Genomic DNA, 20,011 nt, shown 5'->3' with positions numbered 1-20,011 from the left:
TCATATTAATACCACACATTGCAGTTCTTCCAGTTGTATACATCTGATGGGAGCACCACTCATATTTCGTTCGGATCCAGAAAGACGATACGTGTATTTGTTTACAAAGAATTTGCCCCCAACCTCTTAACCACAGCCTCACATGGATTAACAACAAAAAAGTTCCCATGAAAATGGAATGAAAGAGATGGGGGGGGGGGAAAGGTCACCGTACCCAGGATGATTTTCATCAGCTATGGGTAAATTATCTGCCTGTGACCGGCCGGCACTACTGTCACCATTAATTATACAGATGTCACGAACTGTCAGAGAGTTTCAGATGTTTCGCAGTTTTGATTTTCTTCAGCTGCTTGTTATTCAAGCTGTAAATAATTCCGGAATAATTCAAGAATTTGTTTTCAAGATAAGGGTGCGGACGCGTATTAAGATCTGTTGTGTGGGAACAGTTGTACAATGAAAGTGGATCCTACCACATTCTATACATATAACTTTTGATATGTCATGCTGAGGTGAGGCACAGATACACACAGACAATATTCTTTAAAACGGATGTTTCCACACACCCGCACATTCTTTACATTATCATTCATGTACACAGAGATACAGCACTCCTTGTTTTTTAGGCCGCTAGCTCAACATATTTTTTTCCTTGGTCGTGACTGGGACAGGGTTTCCACACCAGTTGCCCGTCGGAGCGGCAAACCAACACACGTGTCTCTCACTTAACTAATTAAACTCTTCACACTCTGAGAAATAAACCGTTTCTTGCGGAGAAATCCCAACACAGCCGATATTTGGCATCTCCCTTTCCTCCCATATATTTAAGGTGATTTAGTTTGTCAGACGTCTCCTTCAGCTTAATAGGATGCTGTTACATTTCCGAGGCCTTGACCTACAGGCCAGGATCAAGTGCATTACATTAATGAGGATTTCTTTACTACTGTATGCAACATTTGGCTGTGGTAGGTGTTTGTGACTGTGTGTGTGTGTGTGTGTGTCTGTATGCCTCAGATGTAGAAACGGAGGAAATAAAAAGATACGCTGAATTTATATTCAATTTAAATTATATATTGATATATTAAATGTGTATTATATTTAAGAGATTCAGCTGTATTTGACAAAAGGCTGACGCAAGACAGGATGAGATGCAACAAAGATTCTGGATGAAATGTGAATCAGCTAAATTGAATTTACAAAAAGAGTCTCAATCTTTACAGTTCCACTAGACTTTATTAAATTATTTGTGGTGCCTGCGTTGCACACTAACATTTGAGGAACTGGATTTATTTGGAAATCTGTGACTGACTCTTACGGTTCCAAGGCTTGCCTGGATTAAGCACGCTGGCATTCTTAGGGTTATTTAAAACAGTCGTAGTTGACTTAAACAGGATGTACATATTGACACGGGATTGGCCGACGGTCTGGCAGAGGCTGAACTTGGCATCGGATGAGTTGGAGATGTCTGTCCTCAGGGATTGTTTGTTAATTGCATTGAAATGTGGTACATCTCTAAATTCTTAACAAAAAAAGTATATACATCCTCGAATTTGGCCGACATTAGCTGAACCCTAAACCATAGGACTAACTCGATTAGTAGGACCTTCTCAGGGGTGTGTGTGTGTGTCATGCTTTTCATAGTTTTGAGACACTTCTGGCAGTCGTTTAAGTTGATTTAATATGACGCAATAGCCAAATAGGTTACCATGGGTGCGCTGCACAATCGGACGTCATGCAAAGGAGGCTATTTATATCAGTCGCGATTTTGTGTGCACATCCGAGAAGCACAATCAACAGTGCAGAAATGAAAGAGAGCGGTTTGTCTGAGCTTGATCCGAATTTAGGCCGTACAAGAAAAGAAGGGAGTGGCCTCCGCAAGCACCAGTTTAGACAAGGCAAGCGAGGGTCATCCCAATGCCCCCTCTGTGCACTCGTACACCCCTGTACGTCATCTACCCACCCACCTACCCCACAGGCCTCAACAAATCTGTTCCACAGATGACGCTTTTAATGCCTCTGGCAGAAATCCCACTATTTTACCCTTGGACATGTGGTAGTAAAGCAAGAGAGAGAGGGGGGGAGAGGAAAAGCGTCGAGCAGCGGAGCAAGAGCAAGAGGAAAAAAAAGTCATTTCTTTATTTGACCAGAAAAACACCTCTCCTTTTATGTATTGGCAGAGGTGAAAAGCACATGGGGATGGAGGTAGCTTGGCGAGGGCGCATAAAAGATCCAAGTGTTGACGACTTTACCATCTGGTTCTTTGGAAACACAGAATATCTTTATGGCATGGGAAACCATTTGAAGATACAAACAAAAAGCATATTCAGGAGGTTTTATGGCTGCTTTGTAGCAGCACTGCAGTACTTCTGAGGGGAATTGAGAGTTTAAAAGAGAGGTTTTTTTTTCTTTTTTCTTTTCCAGACTTTGGAAAATGACATTAGCAGCACATGCACATCAAGTCATATGGTGTCCAGGGCACAACAGGTGGCGCAGGAAGTTGAGACCTTATATGGAATAAGCGGACATCAGCGATTTACTGGTTTCTGGAGAATAACGGCAGGGAATCTGATTGGTCCCTTGTTTGGTTTTAATGAGAATACTTCCACACAGGGTGCTTTTCCAGTTAGTTGCAAGTGAAACGTGTGTATCGAGCCTCGCTTTAGTATTATCACAGCTGTCAAACGTTGTAAATGACAAAATGGAATATGTCTTTAACGTTTGTCTGCGAGCGGCCTGCGAAAGTTAAGTCTGCGTTAAATGGCGTTGAGGAACGGCGTGTCCGAAGCTGGCCGAGCTCGTGTTTAGCTTAGCCTCGAACGTGATGATGTATGGCTTCGTTATGATTTTTAATAACAAACACTGGCCTTAATACACATGGAGACGGGAGTAAATCTGTCAGTGCCATTCTGTCAGTGCTGCAGGGCTAAGTAGGGGGTTGAGTTTGTAGCGAGCATGTGTGTGTGTGTGTGTGTGTGTCCACAGAGCTTTGAGGTTGAGAACTGGGCTGTGCTTGCCCCTGGGTCATTAGGAGTTGAGAATGTTCATGGTCAATGTGGCATGGTCAAGGACCACACACGCACACAAACACACACACACACACGTATGCACAATGTGTCTCACAGGCCGCGGCACCTGTTTCTCAGATGGTCGTCCGAATAAATCTTCAACTGTCTCCAGCCACGTCCACCCCACCCCTGTCTGTCTGTTCCGCTTTCCATCATAATTCAAGCAGAAATGGACGTCCGGGACATTGGACATTTCCATATCTCTGTTTTTCTTTTCCTTTCTTTTATTAGTATTATTTCCCCCCTTCCTTCCCTTTCCCTCCCCTCCCCACGCCTCTTTGAACTCCTAGTCTCATAAAATGCTAAACTTTTTATGATAGCGATGGAGCAGAGATGACATTTAGATGGAGGCTTTTTGTTAGTGGGACACACAAAAGAAAAAGAAAGTGTTTCATTCCCCCTGTGTCTTCCTGATGATGTCTCACACTCTCTCCCTCCGTCTGTCCTATACCCACTGTCTTTGTTTAGTCTCTGACTCTCTCTTTCTCTTATCCTCTCTCTCAGTCTCTCTCTCTCTCTCTCTCTCTCTCTCTCTCTCTTTCTGCCATTTCCCCTGGGGAGCCACAGATAGGCCATCTCATTACCCATGATTCTCGTGGTAGCACCGTGGCAGAGAATCGAGGGGTGGGTGGGGTTCGGTGGTGGTGGTGGGGTTAAAGTGACAGGAGGAGGGAGGGATGGAAGTCAAAGAAGAAAAGAAGGAGAGGAGTAGAGGAGACTGGTTTTCTCGATGCATCAGAGGAAGTCCTCTCTTTTCTTATTTCCATCGCCTCCTTTGTATTTTTCTTTCTATCTTTTTTCTCTCTCCATCAACCCAGAGACGTTGTGTTTTTTTCTTTCAATCTTCTAACCCCCCCCGCCCTCGCTCCCTCACATTTTATTCTCCTCCATCTGCTGCAGACGGAGATGGCTATGCTTATGCATCTGTGATATTAAGTCTGCCGCGGTGCCTTGGCTATTAGCAAGGGTCAACCCTGCCCACTCTCATTTGAAAATCAAATGGCCCTATATATATGCAGCCCAAATTATTGGACTGTCATTTGGACTCGTGTGATGGGAAAATGGACAGGAGATTGACTCCAATGGATTTGCATAAAAAGCCATTGTGCCGGTCGCCCGGAATAGAAAAATAAGAGAGTGGATCTGCTTCCAATGCACGGCGCCATTTACGAGACGCTCCGATTGAAATGCATATGTGCGCGCGGCGGGATAGCATTACATACATTCACCGGCGACATGCACACGCACGTTCTCAAGCCTCGAGGTTACAGTAACTGCACATGTGATCAGGTTAGTGTTTTTCCACTTGAGCCCGTGTCCGCTGGTTTGCGACCCGGGCCTCTTCATCGCAGACACGTCTTCTTCGGAGAGGGACGTTCGCAGACACAAGATGCGACCTGACCGCCAGATACCGATTTTCATGTTCCTGTCATGGAGACGAATGAACGCCGCCAAGAGTTCACCTCGATGTTTTTCGCCAGAGAGGGGTTGTCAGTCGGCCTCTCTTTTCATTTTTCACTTCTACAAGTTGCTCACTCTCTCTCTATCCCTCTCTCTCTTTTACACTCTTTCTCTCTCTCTCTCTCTTTCTCTCCAGGAGGCAAAAAGACGGCAGTTAGTAGATTATTCAAATCGTCTCCTCTTTCACCTGCGTGCAGATTACAATGGAAATCTTTCAGAGGTCCGGGGAAACGGGGGGGCGGAGGGTAGCGACTAATGAAAGCATAAAAGCAACTGTGTGTTTCTGTGTGTGTGTGTGTGTGTTTGTGTCTTGCTGTTGCTTTGTGTGTGTGTGTGTGTGTGACAGAGAATGGACAGACTTCCCCACCCTCCCCTTTCTTCCTAATAATCCTCATAGATATTAATAAGAGTTTCGCCCATTCTTCCTCCAACGCCTTAACCAGATGGTCGGCATAGCATTAGCGTATGTGTGTGTGTGTGTGTGTGAGTGTCCAGCTTTGGTCCAACTCCTGCCTGACACTCATATGTGATGTTTAATTACCCTAGCCAGCCCGCCTCCCACCCTCTCCCCCTCTCCATATACCTCTCGACTGTCCGGTGAATTAGTTAAGGGACTGAAACAGACTGTCGCTCCCTTTTTCTCCCCCCCAAGGTGTGTAAGACATAGACCCACGGACAGTGCTGGTTTTCTCATATTAATAGCCAGATGTGATCCTCTTCATAATCACCTCCCACCCCTTTTCTGGGCTGTGGGTTATTTGGGCCGGGCCTGGGCCAAGCCATTTGTCCGTGTGCAGGGGACTGTGAAGCAGATCGGGGCTGACAGGTATGGGAACGATAGCAGAAAGGAGGGGAGTGAGTAGAGTGGAGGAGGGGGTCAGTGTCTTCCAGACCCCCACAAGGAAGGGGAACATCCCTGGGAAGTGGGAACAAAGGAACAAGCAGGAGTTTGTCTTTTTTTTGGGGTCTTTTTCTCCCCCTCTCGGCTCACGTGAACCCCTCCACTCACACTTGTTATATTTCTATACCTTCCCAAAATACACGCTTCTCTCCTCCTCCTTCCATCCTTGCACCCCCAACCCCCCCCCCTCCTCACACTCCTCCTCCTCCTCCCAGGCCCCTTATTTCCTCTCGCTCCTTGATCATCTCGTCGAGACAAAGATACAAAGAGTTTTCAAACACACCAAAAACAACAAAGTAATAATCAAGAAGGCGCGTGATCTCAGATATGATCTCTGTGGGCGCGTCGCCTCCACTTCTGATGCCTTGATTTGATCAGAGCCACCTCAGACGGATCACATGGGCGGCGGAATCAGATAAATATCATTGTGTAAGTTCATTAGCTTTACTTTTGAAATCACCTGACATCAAAACGCCTAATTCGTACAAAGGCTTTCAAAAAATCTTTCATAGCCCGCGCTTGTGTCAGTTAGGGACAAAGTTATAAGTAGTTTCTCTTCTTTTTTCTTGAAATACTCTCAAATGTTACGTCAGCGCTAGGATGGTATTTAGATAGCAAGATCACGCTTCCCCCCCCCCCCTTCTCATGAATCTATCAGGATATTGATATGGACAAAGTTGAGCTGAAATACTCCTCAACGCCTTTCCAAATCAATAATCAATCGATTGGAGGTAATTGTGCCTTCCTTGGAACAGTCCCAAGTCTCTCTCTCTCTCTCTTTCTCTCTCTGTCTTCCTCACACTCTCTCCGTCATTATCAGCATGTGGCTCAGTATTCGGCATTTCAGCATTCCAGCTGTAATTGATTTTAACCATTAGGTGCTCAGTGAATAGATAAGTAGTGGGAGATATTCGATTATACGGTGAACGCGAGAGAGAGAGAGAGGAGGGAGAGGGATGGAGGGGATGTTGTTGGAGAGCTGGGAGACGGAGGAGCTGACCTGTCCCGCTGTCTCTCCGTCTCCACCACTGGGCGCTTCCAACCTCGCAGCGGCACAATACTGCTGACCTCCTGCGAGTTCAAGCAGCTTAGTTTCCTGTGAGGTAATCCTTAATGCTTTGAAATAGACCTGATAGAAAGCCCACTTACTTGTTCGGGATTAATGTGGGGTTGGGTCGGGAGGGGATCGGGGGAGGGAGGGGGGGTGGGATCCTGGAGTTTTCAGCACATTTAGTTAAATTAACCCGTTTTGGGAAACAACCGCGATCCAACGTTAATCGTGGACTTAGAACTTGCTGCGGGTGAACGATGACGGGACTGTTTTTATTTTTTTAAGCGTGTTCCGGCACCATCGGCAGATAGACGGAAGACTTGCGTCGAACATCCCAGCCGACGCCAAGCATTAACGCCCGCCTCCCCCTATTGTTTATGTTTAGATTTACTTTGCTGGTGGCCGCAAGCAGGATTACTCCTTTCAGCGGTTGCCCATCCCCTACAGAGGAGGCCATTTTGAATCTTAGTGCAAAGATATAAAGTCTGATTTTCCCTCTTTTTTCTTTAACTCCGTGCTTTTTCCTCTTTTTTTGCTTTTTTCTGCCAGGAGTGTAGCTTTCGGACATAGGGGTAGATGGGAGGGAGGGAGGGAGCGAGAGAGGGAGAGGGAGGGGGGTGGGGGGTGGTGGTGGGGGGGAACAAAGGCAAACATTTGAGTAATCTTCAAAGAGTTCATTGGTATGTTGAGTGGACGCTGGTATGCGGAGCAGCGGCTGAGGCTTTTTCAGAGGAAAACAATGTTCTTCCTTTTAGACGGCCTGCGCAAACACTACCAGCCGAGGCAACTCTGCACCGGAGCGGCCACCGCTATCAGCCAAACCACCCCACCCCACCCACCCACCCAGGTCTCATGCAGAAAATGTTGGGGTCCTGCGTGTTGCCGGAACTGAACAACCCCAGGTTGTTTTTTTCGTTTGACACCGGCGACCAAGACCTAACGTGACGTGTCCCAAAACTGTTATCTGAGTGTGTGTGTGTGTGTGCTCTGTGATACACAACCAACTGTTTGAGTTGTGATATGGAGAGGTGAGAGCAGACAGAAAGAGAAACGCACAAAGCAAAAAAACCTTGCGCCCCTCGATCAAGAAAACAGGGAGGGGATTAAGTGTGCCATCTTGTAGGTCAACCGAGAGGCATTTGATTTCCCCTGGCAAAATATGCAAAACGCTGCAGCTGAAGAGGCGCTTTCATTATGCGCTGCCTGGCAGAGGTACCACTCCAACGTACACACAAACACTTACGCACACAACAAGCCACATTGTTCGATCGCTCCCTGAGTATAAGGCCTCCACCTCACCTTTTGTTCCATGGAGTGTGGGCTCTGTAACGCTGGACAGTATAATATCGTGATTAAAGTGAGGAATATATAAATGTATGCGCCACTGAAGACAAACGGCAGCGGGATACAGCTCTTGAAAGAAAGAAGCAGTCTGCCATTTTGTGACAGTTTCAAAATGAACTCCCTTTGTCCAGTAATCACCAGCCATTTTCTCACGAGGATCCACCCCAGGGATAATTTCTCCCATTTCACTGTCATTAGCAGGGCCTGGTATTAGGCTTGTGTTTTGTTCCCTCTACCTTTTGTTTTGCTCTAAGTGAAACCATGCGACAGGGTAGGGGCTAACTGGAAAACAATACTCCCCTTCACAGGCTCAGGAATGTGTAATTAGTGATTTGAACCCGACTATGCTTGTCTAGCTTCTTCCCTATCATTCTCTCCCTCTCTTTCCGTCTCTTGTTCTTTTGTTCTCTCTTGTCAGAGTCTCTTTTCGCCCTCTCCAGCTATCAGTTAGTTCCTCTCGCTCTAAGTTTCTGTCGTTCCTTTTGTCTAACTCCCGCTAATAGACATTTTCTTCATTACGAACAGAGCAAGGAAGAAAAACAAACTTGGCAAAAAAATCGCTTCTCCTTCCAGGCACCAAAATTATTTTTCCCTTTCAGTTTTAGTTCAATATAACAACATCGCTGCAGTGCGAACCTCTTTGATGGCACCAGCCAACAAGCTCCAGACCGCTTTTATATTTCTGTTTTTCTCTCTTTTTCCTGTCGATTATGAAAATGACGAAGGCTACCCAAAAGCATGTTAGCGTTACAAGAGTATCCCCCCCCTTTGCAAAGCACTGGAAAAAAAAAGATGAATCCCACAAGTATGTTCGCATTTCGGTGATCTTGAGCAAAGCATTTTATGATTTGTCTCATGGTGAGTCGATGGAAAAGATAACCTCAGCTGCAAGATGGTTTAAGGAAATAGGGAGGTCTGGTCAGTCTCACCTGGCGGCGATGGAGACAAGCGGGGGCTTTTAGCCCCTAATGGGCTAAGGTCAGGATGGCTAATAGGGAGTAAGTGGCTGAGCCATGCTGTCTAAATCTAATGCTAATGTAAATACTGATCCATTTTCATGGGGGGTGGAGGTGAACTGGCTTTCAAGACAGCTAACACACATACACACATGCACTGATAAGTCAGTAAGATCTGTTCTGGTGTCTCTGTCTTCTTCAATCTGTTATTCCCTGCTGCTGGTCAGTAAATAATATATTTGGCGACAGTTCCCCGAAACGCAAGAAAGGTAGTCCTCCGAGTTCATCGGCTAAAACCATGAGAAATACATCATGTTGTAAATCAGCAGGGTTGTTTTCTTCCTTGTTTCTTTGCACTGGTATGCATAACTCATCACTGTGTGTGTGTGTGTGTGTTTGTGAGGGGAGTGTGTGCCTGGGCACGCTAGAGAGTAAGAGAGCGAGAGACCAAACTGATTTTTTCCAAGAGGGGGGCCACAGGTCAGGAAGCTGCGAACTTCAGGTTGACCTTTGCCCGATACGTCAGACAAACTTACGTCAGTGGTACAAATGTGTGTGTGGGTGTGTTTGCACGTTTGTGTGTCACGTTTGTGTGTCTGTGTGTAGGAGGGAAATGGAAGGCAGGACTATTACTGTAACCGGACTTTATTTAGATGATTTTCCGAGCTCTCACAAAGCCCCATCGCTATTACCTCCTTTTTTTTTTTTTTAGACTGCTGACAGATAAAAAGAGGAATAGAGAAGAAACAGGGAGAAAAAAAGAGGGAAAGAACAAGTTGACGGGAGAAAGAGAGAAAGTAGAGAGAGGCGGCGGAAAAGCTAGTATAAAAGACTCATTGTGATAATTCATTTATTTGGCTTGGCGGCCATTATGCGATGGATGCTTATTATTATTGGGTGACCTGAGCTAAGTTCGCCCACAGGCCTGCACCTCATGGACAGGCCCCAGGGGGCGCTGATCACATGTGACTGCCAGCAGGCAGGGCCCAGAGAAACGGGAGAAGTAATTTATCTCGAGGAAATATTTTTCTTTGCATTTATGAAACTGAGAGCCTTGTACAGAGAGGAAAGACGATCGCGGACGATGGGTTTCGGGGGGAATTTCTTTTTTTTGTGTCTTTAGATCTCACACATCGTGGCCTTGAGAAACTTAGGAGACTTGCACAGGCAGGGTTTGGGTTTTTTTCCCCCAACAGACATTTTGACTTGTCATGGTAGGAAAAGCACAGGTGTTACTGTGGTTCAAGTGTCCCAGTTAGACAATAAGACAGTGTGACAGCGAGCCAGCGTGCAAAATACCAGGGCCCTGGAACTGAAGCAGCTAAATGGAACTCAGCCACCATTCATTTTATAATTTACACCTGTGCTTTTCCTACTGTGACATGTCAAAATGTCTGCCGCGGAAATAAAATAAAAACCCGTCCTACTGTTTGTGCCATGTGCACTCAGCAGTTTTTCTATGTCTATTTGCATATTTGTTTCTGTGCATGTGTAGCACCGACTCCACTCCGTGCACACTATATCTCCGCCGCTCTCTTCATCTGTGGCAGCACATACGATACCTGGGCCCTCAGCATCTCTCCCTTTTTCGACGGTGCACTCTGCCAGCGAAATCCATTGGCAGGGATCTTGCGTTACATCTATGTCTTGAGGGCTGAGCGGCGGTTGGCAGTAACATGTGTTAGGGAGGTGGTAGCACTGATGGAATTCTACACTTGGCAGCCTTCCAGCGATGGTATGTGTTTAAAATACTTTCAAGGAACAAAACACGCTTTTGTTGCTCACCGGGCCAAGTGGGGCTGGTTTTTTGTCTCCGATGGCACCCAGGGGCTCGGGGGGAGAGCAACGGAAGCTGGTGACGCTCCAAAACAAAACAGAAGAAGGTATTCCCGACAACAATGCTCTCTGCTTCCTCTGACAAAAACACTGATGAAAGCAGATAAAGAGTATTTTTTCCATTCTGCGGTGTGTGGGGTGCACATTTGTATGTATGCACATACTCTCAGTGGACACAAACAGGAACATACTGATTCCGTAAGTGTATAAAACGCGTACACACACGCCCCGACACACACATACTGGTTGTTAAAGGCATAGCTGCAGTGGCGGAGGGGTTCTTATTTTCAGTACATGTTCATTAGCTGCCTGGTTTTTTCGCCCTAATGACAGGAAAGAGTCATGTTTGCACTGAATACCCTAATTTGTCATTTGGTTTATGGAGTAAAACACGACCCCGCTGCTTTGCTGCTGCTTTTCAAAATATTTGTGTCCTTTTACCACAGGCACAGTCTCAGTGGCAAGAATGATTGAAATTATAGACAGACACAAAAGCACACTTGTGAGGTAAGATGAAAAAAAAGAGTCAAAATCACCGATGCAAAAACACACACGTACGCAGTAAGAAGAGAAGAAAACATTGAAATTATACCCACACCCACCCCTACACACACACACACACACACACACACACTCCACGCCTGCTTTCACGTTCATGTACATGCGGCGAAAGATAAAAGAAGTTGTGAGAAGATGTCTTTCGCCTCGCCTTATTAAGAATTCAGTTAATGAGGCAGCTTTGTCACCACAGATAGAACAAATGAATGTGAGACAGCAGTGCTGCTTTATCCCCCACCAACCCGGGGAGCGAGCGGAGGGGAGGGTGTGCGCGTTTGTGTTCATGGGTGTGTGAGAAAGGTGTTTTGTAAACATCTCATTCTGCATAATGAATGCAGTCCTCTGTCATCCTCACACACACACACACACACACACACACACACACACACACACACACACACACACACACACACACACACACACACACACACACACACACACACACAGCCCACAAACACAACAACAGCAGCAGCAGGCAACAGCTACACAAGGGAGCTCCTCTACCTGTCAAATTGACTCTCCTCCCCTCTCCTCGGTACAAGTCCCAGTGTGTGTGTGTGTGTGTGTGTGTGTGTGTGTGTGTTTGACAGGTAAACAGGAAGTCGTCACTGTCGTCATTTGCATGCCATGTGTTGGGGTGGGTGTGTGTGTGTGCACCTCCCACACCATCCAGGGACGTCTGGGCCATGTTTAGGTCCACCCAGGGAGCGCTCTTTAGTTGATTTTGATTGGCCCACAGGGAGCGTTAGCTTATTTGGTTGTTTGCCAAACACTAATCCCTAACAATTAACCACCAGGCACTCTGGAGAGGTGCCATATTGACAGGGATGTACCCCCCCCTAACCCTCATTCTGCAAGCAAGCAGACACTCGTATGACACGAACGTATGTGCGGCGGCATATACACGCACACAAATCAGCAGAGGCATAAATTACATGCACATTTCGAGCAGACACACACAGGCGCAAACCCAGGAGCAGGAACAGTGTGTTTGTGTGTTTGAATATGCATTACACAGCCCACGCCTGGCAGGAGTCAAAGTGCTCCTTTAAAAGTTCATAAATCATGGATGTTCTGGCCTGTGATCAGCCGACCGCCTGCGTCTCCGGCCTGCGGAGTGCCAGGGAGCGACAGACAGCCGCGAGTTTAGGTCTTAAACAAACCCTCGGGAATGTGCTGATGGGGGGAGAATTAATATTAGGTCTAAACCTATCTGGCAGCACGTTTCAACCCCAAGTATATCATTCAAGCTGCTCTTAGCCGAAGCCTCATATCATAAAAACAAATAGAATCTTCTGAAGTTGAGACATTAGAGGATGTGTGTTTTAGTCCACCAGTGATTAAGATGATTTTTTAAAGATTTTGATCCAATATAATTACCTTAATGTCCATTAGGATTCACTGGCAACTGTCTGTGATGGTGTTTGGTTACGAAAACATGTTTTTGCCACATTTCCAGTGAGCTTTTCTGAAGGTTGGAGCTGAAGGGGAGAAAGGCCTTGTTTGAATACGAGTTTTTCATTCATTTCTAAGGACTCTTAGAAGTGGCAGGGAGTCCAGACACATTTGAATCGAGGAAAAAAAAAAAAAAAATCCCATTCAGCAGTGACAAATATACTTGTTTTCTACATTGTATGATTGAAAGCCGAACAAATAACTCTGGGGATGTTTATAAGTTTGGTATAGGGGATTTTGTGTATGGTGTACACAGCATATGGCATCTTTATTGAAGGCCAATGTCAAAAAGATTATTGGAAACATTTCAAAACCCTATTGTATGAAAAGTATAAAGGAAAATCTCAACTCACAAAAGTTTACATTTGAATGAAAAGTCGCAAACTCAAGCCGCATTGTGTTTACATGTTTGCTTTCACGAGCACACGTGTGTGTGGTTTCCACGGTAAGGGAAGGAGAGGAAGAAAGAAAGAAAAGCAGCAAAGAGAGAGAGGGAGAGAGAGAGAGAGAGAGAGAGAGAGAGAGAGAGAGAGAAGGAGCAAGGGAGGCCTCTTTTCACAGAGAAACAAAGATAGCTGTAATTAATGGCCCTGAGCCCCGGACTAGGCCAGCTTTCTTCTGACAACTCTGACTTAATTAAAACTTAAGACTTCTGAAAGGGCCTCTGACTGTGAGGGGACGTCCCACCGTCTCGTGAGAAAAAGCTCGTAAGGTTTCCGACAAAAGAAGGAGAGAGGGAGAGAGAGACTGGGGGGGAGAGAAAAGATGTGTTAGCAGGCTGTAGCTATGTTGCTAATCCCTGTTTGTCAAAGGAGGAAGAGGGAGGGGGGGTAAGAACTCACACACCTGCAGCTAACTGTGCAAACCCCCCCCCCCCCCCAGCACACACACTTTTCCGATCCCTCTCTTCCTGCTCCGTATAACATGATGCAACAATGCTCAGGAGAAAATATCCCCCTTGCTAAATTTCATGTGCTTCAGGAATGGAACATCTTCCTATAGGAGCCATGAGAGACAGTGTAGGGCTAGCCCGCACGCACACACTCACACACACACACAAACACACACATGCACGCACACCATTTTGTGTATGAATCCATGCTCGGAACCCTGCACCTGTTTCTCACACGGCCGTATGAATAAATCTCAACAAAGCATAAACTAACCTCGGTGAGCCACCTCTCTGTGTCTCTCTGTCCTTTTTGCCTCTCTCTCTTTTTCCTCCCCGTGTCTTTCTCTCTCTCCCTCCCTCCCTCCCTCCCTCCTCTCCCCTCCTCTCCCTTCACAGAGGATCAGATAATAAAAGCTTGGCCCGGCCTTTTGTTTTTGTGCATTGTTCATTAGCCCGGCAGCAACAACAGAGGCACACTTGATATGCTTGGCTTGACTGGGTGTATGGGAGTAGGGCAAGGTGGGATGAGGGGAAGGGGGGCGGGGGGGCGGTGTGGGTGCGCGTGTGTGTATGCGCACACGCACGGGGCAGGGCGAGAGGTAGGGGGTAGCTTTGCATGGCTGCAGTGCCATTAAAGAGGCAACTGGAAATTAAGGGCTTGCAACTGACAGCACAACCATTGAATGAAAAAATCCCCGCAGCTGCCAACAAAGAGGCGGAGGGGGGGGTGGGAGGTTGGGGGGGGTCGAAGCCGGACAATGTGCACGTTAAAGACAAAAAGAGAAAAAAAAAAGGGCCCCGAGCTCAACCCCCTCGTCTGACTTTTTGTGTGTTTTCTAATCCTCACGTCACCTTAAACGTATCCAGTTAATTTGCGGGTGTGCGGCGTGGAGGGCCCGAGACTAAACGCCGTCGACTCAGAGACGCATCTGTTGCTGCTGTGAGTCGTGTTCCTGCTGTTGGAAATCCACAAGTTTGTCCAAAAGGATCTGTGCTTTGAGTCCGGCTGTTAGGGTTTCAGGAACCTGTCCTTCCTTTTCTAGCAAACACACATCTGATAGAACATGAGGAGCAAGTGTTGCTGGCTGGTTTAAAGATGGAGAATTTAAATTTAGATTTTTTTCGAAAACCAAACTGAAAGACCACAAACAGGATTGTCAGACAAGCCTCACTTGTTATATCGAAGTTGAGGTTTAGACATTAACGGCTTAATCTTAATCTTTAAGATTAAGATTAAGATACATTTATTTTTTCCCAAACACATGTACAGAGGAAATTTAACCTCTGCTTTTAACCCATCTGGTGCAGGACACACAGAGCAGTGGGCAGCCATGTACGGCGCCCGGGGAGCAGATGTTGGGGGAGTAAGGTGCCTTGCTCAGGGGCACTAGACAGGGTAGGGAGAATCCTCCTGGATTTTTGGACAGATCAATCCAGGTTCGTCTTTTTGTTGTTTCTCCGTGGAGTCGAACCAGAGACGAACCAGAGACCTTTTTCAGAGACCTGTCCAAGTTTCTGCCACTAGTCCACCGCCTCTCAAGAGCAGTTCCCATACCGGGAGTCGAACCCGGGCCGCCTGGGTGAAAACCAGGAATCCTAACAGCTAGACCATCTCTACCAGTGACCAGCCGTGTGTAACATCTGCTCTCTCCTCTTGCTCCACAGCACTTGCAGAAGCTGGACGGCGCCTACAGCCCCGAGTTGTGCCTCTACTACTGCGCGCTGTGCGACTACTCCACCAAGGCCCGGCTCAACCTGGTGCAGCACAGCCGCTCGGCGCGCCACCAGCAGAACGAAGGCCTGAGGAAACTTCAGCTGCACCAGCAAGGCCTGGGCGGCGACGACGACGGCCTGAGCCTGCACGAGGTGTTCCATGTCAAGGAGTGCCTCTCCAGCCAAGGTCGGTGTTCCTTTAATCTGATCTGTCTGTTGTGACTTGAGCTATTTTTTGGGGGGGGCTTGTGTTAATGCTCCACATGTCCATTTCTCGTTTTTTTTTTTTTCCCTCTGTCATCTGACTTTATTTTGCTCGTGTTTCTGTTTTTTACAAATGTTTCTGATCTCCGCTAAACGGTGTTGTCAGTTATGTAGCGGGTCCCTTTTTTCTCGATTCGAAGTCAGATCCATCTTTTCCGTCACTCCTCCCATCTCTTCCCCCCTGTTTTTCTTGCACCACTCCGTCATCACTCTGTCAAACCTCCCTATCTCTCCCTCCCTCCCTCCCTCCCTCCCTCCCTTCCTCCCTCCTTTGGCCTTCACATCCAGATCACGTCTTTCGATACAGGCCCGTCCATTCCTCCTAATCTCTCCAAAATGAGCATACTGTTCCTATTAGGCTGCCGCGTTTATATCTGCAACACACACACACACACTAACTCTAACACAAACACACACACACACTGTCCCGTGCACAGGAACATCCCAGGCAGGCAGTCAGTCAGCTTAGGAAATTTCACCTTGGGAGGATCTCATAGTCAAAAGGCCTGTACACACATGTTACTCTCTCTCTCCCTCTCTCGCACACACACACACACACATGCACTTACACACACGTATGCTATACGGCTACACAGTCTCTCCCTGGAGTGAGCTTTCATTTCCTTTCTCATGACCAAAGCAATTTGGCTTTCATTTAAGAGTCTCCGTCCTGCCAGCAGCTAATAAGTGTAACAGAACTGTAAAACATTCAGAGAGACAAAAAAAAGGAAAAAAGATTAATCGTTTTTCTTTGAGTGGGGGGGTGCACGGTTGGTGGAGGGGGTTGCAGGGCGTTATGGGAGGGGGGCTGCGCTGTAATTTAAACCAGAAGACGGGAGAGAGAGAGAGAGAGAGAGAGAGAGAGAGAGAGAGAGAGAGAGAGAGAGAGAGAGAGAGAGAGAGAGAGAGTCAGGGTCCATTATTTAGTCATCCCTATGTTAATGCTGCCGGGAGAAAATTAGTGCTTAACTTGTTTTTGCTTTGCTTGACCTGGAGGAGCGGGTGGTGGGGGTGGGGAGCGGTGGGAGGGTAACACATTTTGATTAGCATTCCGGCATAGCATTAGTCCATGCATCCATCAGTGTGTGTGTGTGTGTGTGTGTGTGTGTGTGTGTGTGTGTGTGTGTGTGTGTTTCTGCATGAATCCCTGCTCCCCAAAGTGTCCTGTTTATACTGTACATGTACTCCCAGAGCAGATGGGGGCCCGGCGCTCAGAAGCACATGTGAATCCAAACACACACACACACACACACACACACACACACACGAGCAGGAGACACACTCCCAATCCTGAAATGGAGACTGTTGCCGGTGTGCATTTGGTTTTAATTACACATGGATCAAAGTTTCGGTGTGAATTGGGGTGCAGCAGAAGCAGAAGAAAAGCATGCTTAGATAAATCATTACCCACACACCCCTCACCCCCACACACACACAAACACACACACACTTTCCTCTCCTTCTCCTGCTCTCTTTCTGTGTCATCCCCTCTTCTTTTTGTTCCACTTATTCCATCTCCAACTCTATGCTGCTCAGGGTCCGAAACACAAACTCAGCTCCCGCCCTCTTTTATATTTCGTTCTTCTCTCTCAAACCAGTGAGAGCAACCAGGTTTTTTAAAACTGTCAAAAGCAATACTCGACCCACCGCACCTATTTCAAATGTTCCACTCTTTAAAAGACACACCACGTTTGTTGCTCGGCCTCGTTTTTTTTAAACCTCAGCTTTGATGCCACGAGGGTGAGTTTCCATGAGGAAGCGAGCGCTCGGCTAAAGTGGACGCTGGCGACGTCCGAAATGTGAATCCACTTTTTTCTTTTTGGATGCCCTCCTTTTGCCCACGCTGTATAAAAGCAGTATTCTTTCACAAGGTACGTGGTAAAAGCGTTCAAAGCCGTGTCCTTTTGCGGACTGTACGCGTTTGGCAGGTGGAGACGGAGAAACTCTGAAAGTTCACGTCGTAAATAGGGGTTGCGGTCCTGTTCTGTGGTCTGCACTCAGGAAGAAAGTGTTTTCTGTGTTTGAGAACGCACAACAACGCGCTATCATCGCGTGCTAGGTTGCGTTATTCGGAAGAAAGGCTATATTAAAGCTGCTTTGGCCCCTATGTAGTGATAGATGATGTGAATGTTTTCACCGATGGAAAAAGGCTCCATAGTAGGCAACATTTGCAAGGCGGCGTTGGGTTTAAGGAGCCTCTGTTTGTGTGTGTGTGCGTGTGCTGTTAGTTTTCTGGGGCTGCAACTCCTGACTCGAGCACTTTCTGTTCATTAGAGACCGGTATGAAAAAGATTAATTTAAGTGCTGACCGGTATCTTTCTCTTAAAGCCTGGGACCTGGCGCCGGGCCAGATAATTATAGGCCCATTTGGGAATAAGAGTTCTAATGCTCTGGACTTTATGTACATGTGAATGGCTTTCATTAAACAATTCTGATGCTGATTTTTATGGCCTAATTAAGGATGTGGTGTTGCATAGACACACCGCGAGGGTATAGGTGTTTTTGAACCAAGACAGGGGCGCACAAACAACACTTCCTCGGGACTGCGTTGTGTGCGTGTTGGTGTGTGTATGTGCAACGGTGCCTGTTTACTATTGTAGAGTCTGTTATTCCTCCTAAAACCTGCATGGGCTTAGGCGCCTCATCCTTATAAATAGGTATAAAATGCCATTGTGATGTTTGAGTGTGTGTGTGTGTTTGTGTAGTCTTCAACTCTCAGCGACAGAACAGCAGAAACTTGTTACCATGATCTTTCTGCGGTGTCTCTAGCAGACAAACAGCCCTCTGTGCCCACACGGCTGAGATGAACCCTCTCCCTCTGTGTACAATTAGAAGTGTTGAAGAAAATTGAGTTTTTTTTTTTTTTTTCTTTTTCTCGAGTTTGCATCAGAAGAGCGCGCATAAATGAATTGCCTCTCAACATGGAGGACTTGGAGGCCATTTTGCTTTGAGGGTCATCCAAAAGTTGTTAGAGAAATTAGATTTTTCTTTTCTTTTTTTTTCCGTGTGCCCTTCTCTGCTCCGTAATGAAGTTACACCCTGACTAGAGCTGCTTAGTACAATTCAAGCAGCAAATAGAGAAAAAAACAAGTTTGTGCGTCATGGGTATTCCATCATCGATTGTATAATTTGAACAATTTGTTTGGCAGGATTTTTTTGGAGACATTAACAGTCTGAAGTTTAGTTGTTGGAGTGATTTCTCCCTCTCTCTCTCTCTCTCTCTCTCTCTCTCTCTCTCTCTCTCTCTCTCTGTTGCCGCTTGTGTCTCAAGCGTTTGACCGTTTGTTTAGCGCTGCGAGGTGTGTGTGTGTTTGTGCCCGAGTGCATTTTTTCCCTGTGACCATTAGCCCCTGTGCTCCATCATGTGTAAAGCTCCTCATAAGCCAGACCAGGCAGAAACACTAGGGCCTTTTCTGCATACTTTACTTTCTGTCATTTTTTTTATTTTTTCTCTCTCTCTCTTTCATTCCCTCCGTCCCTCACAAAAAGGAAAAAGGGAGATGGGATCTTATGGAGGTAATTATTTCTGAGAGCCCAGCCTGTCATCCATCCCTCCAGCCCCCTCCACCACCACCACCACCCACACATCTCCATCCCTCTGAACACCCCCACCACTACCACCGAACATGCATTAAAGAGGGAGGGAGAAGACCCTCTTTGTCTGAGTCCCCCTTTTAAACAAAAGACCTCTTCTGACTTAGAGAGACCAATAACACTTTTATCATGTGCATATGTGTGTGTGTGTGTGTGTGTGTGTGTGTGTGTGTGTGTGTGCGTCCAGAGCCTTTTGTTTTCTCTGAGTGATAAGGCTCTGGGACATTTTTTCCCCTGGTCCTGGTCGAATTAGTGTAGCAGTGCTAACCATTTACATAGCAGCTTTAGGCTAAAAACTGAGACTAATGGGCACTTATCATCCCTATATGTGCTTGTGTATGGGTGTGTGCGTGTCCGACAGGAAGTAATGGAAGACATGGACAGAAAGCAAGTGTGCCATCTTGTTTCCAAGTCCGCTGACATTCCTTGTTTCCAAATTTACCCAACCCCAAAAACCCTTTCTGAGTCAAAGCGGCTGAGACAAGCGTTCGGTTCCCGATGTGGGATCGGGCTTCGCTTTTCATCCAAAAAGAGCATTTTGATGTGATGACACCAAGGCCTCTTTTATGAGGCATTAGGTTCTCCCTCCTCCCTCACTTCCACTCCTTCATCTCTCTCTTTTTTCTCTTCATCATTTTTTTATCCTCTGGGTGGTGGCGATGGTTTTCTGCCATTCCAGCGGTTCTCCTCTCCTCCTCCTCCTCAATTTTTTTTTTTCTCGGCGAAGGTCCCTCCTCAGACAGAAGTCTATTTCCAGGGTTTGTCTCAGTAATTTGTGGCCATTACATAAACATTTCACGGATGGCCGGAGGAGTGAGGGAAAGGATGCGTGTTGCACACAGACGTAGATAACAGAGTTAGCACAGTGGCGGTCATTTTCATTCGTGAGTCAGGAAGCAGTAGGTGAGAGCAGCTGACTGGCTC

General features: G+C 46.7%; 1 protein-coding gene across 2 annotated transcripts in view; it reads left to right on the top strand.

The window, feature by feature from the left end:
• The window catches only part of zfhx4 (zinc finger homeobox 4), an 83,228-nt gene that overhangs the window by 28,055 nt on the left and 35,162 nt on the right, over nt 1-20,011 (top strand). For both annotated transcript variants that reach the window (XM_061094248.1, XM_061094249.1), the window contains exon 6: nt 15,182-15,416. In XM_061094248.1, the coding sequence (XP_060950231.1) occupies nt 15,182-15,416 (235 nt within the window). The remainder of the gene's footprint in view (nt 1-15,181; nt 15,417-20,011) is intronic.

The sequence above is a fragment of the Limanda limanda genome, chromosome 20 (genome assembly GCF_963576545.1).
Source record: "Limanda limanda chromosome 20, fLimLim1.1, whole genome shotgun sequence".
NCBI classification, from domain to species: domain Eukaryota; kingdom Metazoa; phylum Chordata; class Actinopteri; order Pleuronectiformes; family Pleuronectidae; genus Limanda; species Limanda limanda.
Note: the sequence above shows the minus strand (reverse complement) of the source record. Positions and strands in the feature narration are given on the sequence as shown.